This window comes from Microtus ochrogaster, chromosome 24 (genome assembly GCF_000317375.1).
Source record: "Microtus ochrogaster isolate Prairie Vole_2 chromosome 24, MicOch1.0, whole genome shotgun sequence".
Taxonomy (NCBI): domain Eukaryota; kingdom Metazoa; phylum Chordata; class Mammalia; order Rodentia; family Cricetidae; genus Microtus; species Microtus ochrogaster.
Genome location: NC_022024.1, coordinates 32,653,382 through 32,657,905, shown reverse-complemented (window position 1 = coordinate 32,657,905; position 4,524 = coordinate 32,653,382). Strand labels below are relative to the sequence as shown.

At 43.8% G+C, this 4,524-nt stretch overlaps 1 protein-coding gene across 1 annotated transcript in view; it reads right to left on the bottom strand.

The window, feature by feature from the left end:
* Spic (Spi-C transcription factor) overlaps positions 1-4,524 on the bottom strand; it is a 42,096-nt gene that overhangs the window by 1,341 nt on the left and 36,231 nt on the right. Inside the window, exons 7-8 of the mRNA XM_005358278.1 lie at positions 3,021-3,133; positions 949-1,057 (exon numbers count right to left, since the gene is read on the bottom strand). Of these exons, the coding sequence (XP_005358335.1) occupies positions 949-1,057; positions 3,021-3,133 (222 nt within the window). The remainder of the gene's footprint in view (positions 1-948; positions 1,058-3,020; positions 3,134-4,524) is intronic.

Genomic DNA, 4,524 nt, shown 5'->3' with positions numbered 1-4,524 from the left:
CTAAGGACATTTTCAATTATAAAGTCAAGTGTTAGTGGTGTCTCAAAACGACTAGGTAGGGAAATTTAGAGGATTTCTGTGGATTGTGTGATGCAATAGAATTCTTCAAATTCAAGTGACAGCCACTTTATGACATCCGAATTAGCTTTTGCAGGCCGTATCCACTAGATCCACCATTAGTTAAAACAAAGCAAAATAAAACAACAACAACAAAAACAAAAGCAAAAAGAAAAAAAACCTCTTGACTACATTCCATGTTCCCCTTGAGAAATCAGCAGTTTATTCCCAAACTGCTCGTACTATCTATCTTAGGTCTATGAGCTGCGAAACTGTCGTCTGAACGTGACATGGCTGTTGAACTATCAACTTGCCGGAGCTGTGGCTACTTGCACAAGACCCGCACAAAACTGAGACTATGCTCTAGCACAGTTAGGGAGAGACACGTGGGGATCCACACTGGCAGTCCATGGCTACTGGGTGTGGGGTGGCAGTGCCGTTTTTCTTCCAGAGTGTAACCATCAGTAAAGTTCCTTTGATCCAATTAATAACCCAGCACCCTTGGAGTGGTTCACTTCTTGCTGTTTTAGCAGATTTTTTTCTTGGGATAGAGTCTAACGTGTAGCCCTGGCTTGCTTCAAACTTGCAATCATTCTGCCTCCGTGCTGGACCTACAAGTATGTGTTACCATGTTTGGCTACAAGATATAATATAATATACAAGATATAAGATAATATATATATATTATTTCTGAACTCCTAGCTATATGCCTATAATCTTTAATCTTAGCACTCAGGACACAGAGGTAGGATCACAAGTTTAAAGACATCTTGGTCTACTAGTAAGTTCCAGGCCAGCCTGGACTACATGATGAAGGAAAGGAAAACTCCAAACCCATGTGTAACAGCATCCCTTGTACCATGTCGAGGGGGGCGGTTCATTGCCATGTACCTTTTCCTCCCTTTTGCTGGAAGATGGAGGCTTGTACCAGTTGGCTTTCAGTTATGTTCTGCAGAGATTGATGAAAACTTTCTTCTGAATACAAGTCCGCAGAACCATTCTGCACACACAAGACAGCAGGATGTTAAGTGGGAGTTTGTCCCGTGTCCCTCACCCCACCCCCTCATCAGTGGTCATAGACCAATGCGCAAAGCGAAGGCTTCTAAACATCTGGATTCTCTGAGTGCCGTCTCTGCTGCAGCCAGATAGCTCCCAGGGATGAGCAAACGATTCAGAGAGGACCAAGGGATAGATGTTAACATTAGACTCCTCCCACCACGAGAAAGAGGCCTTTGCTCCTCTTCTAACAGTGCCCAGGACCAAGAGGCCTAAAGCCGGAGCAGTGCTGGCAAGTGACAGAGGCAGGAGGACCGCTTTGAGTTTAAGGTAACTCTGGGCTCACCTTGCCCCCAATGAAACAGTCAAAAGATTAGGGTGTCAGCACGAAGAGAAGTTGGGCTTTCGTTCCTGGGTTGAAGGGGGGACCCTGGGCAAGGGGACCAAGAGGCAAGAGGAAGGCGTTCCTAGCATTCCATGTGGCAAAGATGTGTCTGTGTCCATTGGTTAATTGGACACAATGGAAGGGCTGGGCTTGAGCCCTCTTATCCCTCCACTGTCGGGCCAGACAATCCCAACTAGAAGCTATACTCTGCAGGCGAGGCTTTAAGAAAGTAAGGTTGCCAGACTGAGCCCCAGACAGCCCATATGTTTGCCAGGCAATCCTAAAAAGAATAAGAGATTAAAGTTGGAACCCCTCTCGAAAGAAATGAATGGCTTACAGGGCTGGAGATGTAGCAGTTAGTAAAAGTGCTTGCCTCGAACCTTGGGTTAGACTTAGACTCCCAGCATCAAATAGATAGGGAGTGGTTGCACATAGAAGAAAATAAACGGAGAGGAAGAAAAAGAAATCACAAGATGCAACAAGGCCCCATTTACACCCGGAGATAAAGGATGTCAGGCGTAACATACGTGACTGAAGATGAAGAACTGAACTTTACAGTTAGACCCTCCAGATTAAAGCTGCCTGTTGAACTTCCCACATAAATAAATACCTACATGAATGAATACCTATATAAACCTGACTACTATTCATCTCTAAAAAAAAATGACAAAACTGCAGGAAAATGGACAGACGTGGTATGTATAATATTAAAATCACACAATCTCAGAAAGAAAAACCTACACGTGCTCCCTCATACGTTGATTCTAGCGTGCGTATATACACATACATGTGTCTACATATATGTAAAGAGATGTCCATGTAGCTACGATATAACATGTAGAAAGAGGAACAAGAAAGGGCGATGCAGGCAGGTAATGGATGACTCGTGAAAGAGGATTTTTTTTTTTAAAGATTTATTATGTTCTGTCTACATGTATCCCTGCACACCAGAAGAGGGCACTAGATCTCATTACAGATGGCTGTGAGCCACCATGTGGTTGCTGTGAATTGAACTCAGGACCTCTGGAAGAGAGGGCAGTGCTCTTAACCTCTGAGCCACCTCTCCAGCCCCATGAAAGAAGTAATTGCTTTTCTAGTTCTAACTCTGCTGTGGATTTTAAATGTGTCCTAAGATGACAATTGTCCAGGGCTGGGCCAGGGCCTCCGGGCCCTGTGAGAGGAGAAAGGAAAACAGCAAAACACAAACAAACAAAGACAAGGGGTGCCACAGCCTTGAGAACAGAGGAGGAAAAAACCCGTGCAGCTATTCCCAGGCACTGCCATAAAATAAGACTCTGCCAGCAGTTGACCACACAATGTACAGATGTCTATGGTCTATGGTGGAAGTCTCACCCAGGAGAACATGTTCTGTTTGTCCCTTCCATCTAGCAGGGGCACCGGGTGACTGTGCTAGCGTTTTCAGGACTTTTTAGGACTGGCTTCCTCGGCTCTTGGCATCTAATCTGAGGTTCTCCTAGCTCTCTGCTGCTGGCGAGCTCGCTCTTCCGTTCGTGCTTGCTTTAAACGTAATAAGCCCAAAGCACAGCTGTGCCGAGCAGTTGGTCCCACGCAACGGACTCACCATTACACTCCTCCAATTACAGGTGGGTTCTTCTGGGTGCGTAAACCCGCAGCAACTGGGGCTGCCTCTGATGTGAGGGTACTGGTTGACGAAAGTCATGTAATTTTTGTGATCTAAAAAAGCAGAACAGAAAGACACTTCATTTCACGAGCCCAAGTTTACAAGCACACATTTGGGTTTTGTTTAGGTTTGGTTTCTGGTTTTTCGAGGCAGGGTTTCTCTGTGGCTTTGGAGCCTCTCCTGGAACTAGCTCTTGTAGGCCAGGCTGGCCTTGAACTTGAATAGAGACACATATTCTATTGATTGCTGCTACGTAGCCCATTTGCCTTATGGAGATATATTCCATGTACCTAAAGTACCACACTGTTCAACTGTTTTTTTTAGTCTTGTAATTCCCTGTGATACTATATATAATAAACTCAATAGATGATATATTGCATCTTATGTAGGTCAAAGAATAAGACCGGCTATAGAATAAATGAAGAAGGACAAACATCTGTATTCTTCCACACAGACTCTTGGGTGAGTGGAAGACCTGAGAGACATAGCAATGAAGAAGCTTTTTCTGGGCTGGGGAGGTGACCCAATGAACAAAGCACTTGCCACATAAATGTAAAGACCAGAGTTCAAGTCCCCAGAACCCAGGTCAAGCTGAGTGCATGAAGACATGTATGTGTGTGTGTGTGTGTGTGTATGTATGTATGTGTGTATGTGTGTGTATGTATCTTGCCCAGTGTTTCTGTGGCAAGATGAGAGGTGGAGTCAGGAGAATCCCCAGAAGTTCTCAGGCCAGCTAGCCTGGCCTATGCATGCTATTGAGACTGATTCAAACACAGGGGAGACAGGATGGCTCCCAAGGTTGTTCCCTGACTCCTACACTCTAATGATGGCCCAGATAACATACATACGCACATACACAATATATACCATACAAAATACACCATTCATATACACAGTACACCATATGCATATAATCATGCACAGTATACCAAATACATACACACAATTCACCATACACATATACAGCACACCATACACATACACACTATACCATACACATATACATATGTACAATACACTATAAACATATACATTTATATGTACACAATATACCATACACACAAACATTTACACATATATAATACGCCATACACATATACATTTACACATACACAATACACTATACACACATATTTTAAAGAAAAAGCTTTACATGGGAAGGCAAGATGATATAAGCAAAGTGAGCCTTATGTTTGTTCTTGGTCTTATTGAGACAGAGTCGAGCTATGATGATCAGGCTGCCCTCAAAACAATGAGCCCTTTGCTTCAGTTCCACGCCACCTTAAGATTATTTCATGTATCCGAGTGTTTTACCTGTATGTATGTCTGCGGATCACCTGCAGGCGTACACGCGTGTGGGTACATGTGTGTGTGTGAGCCAAAGTCAACCTCAGATATCACCCCTCAACTGCCTTGTTGGTTTTTTTTAAACTATTTATTTATT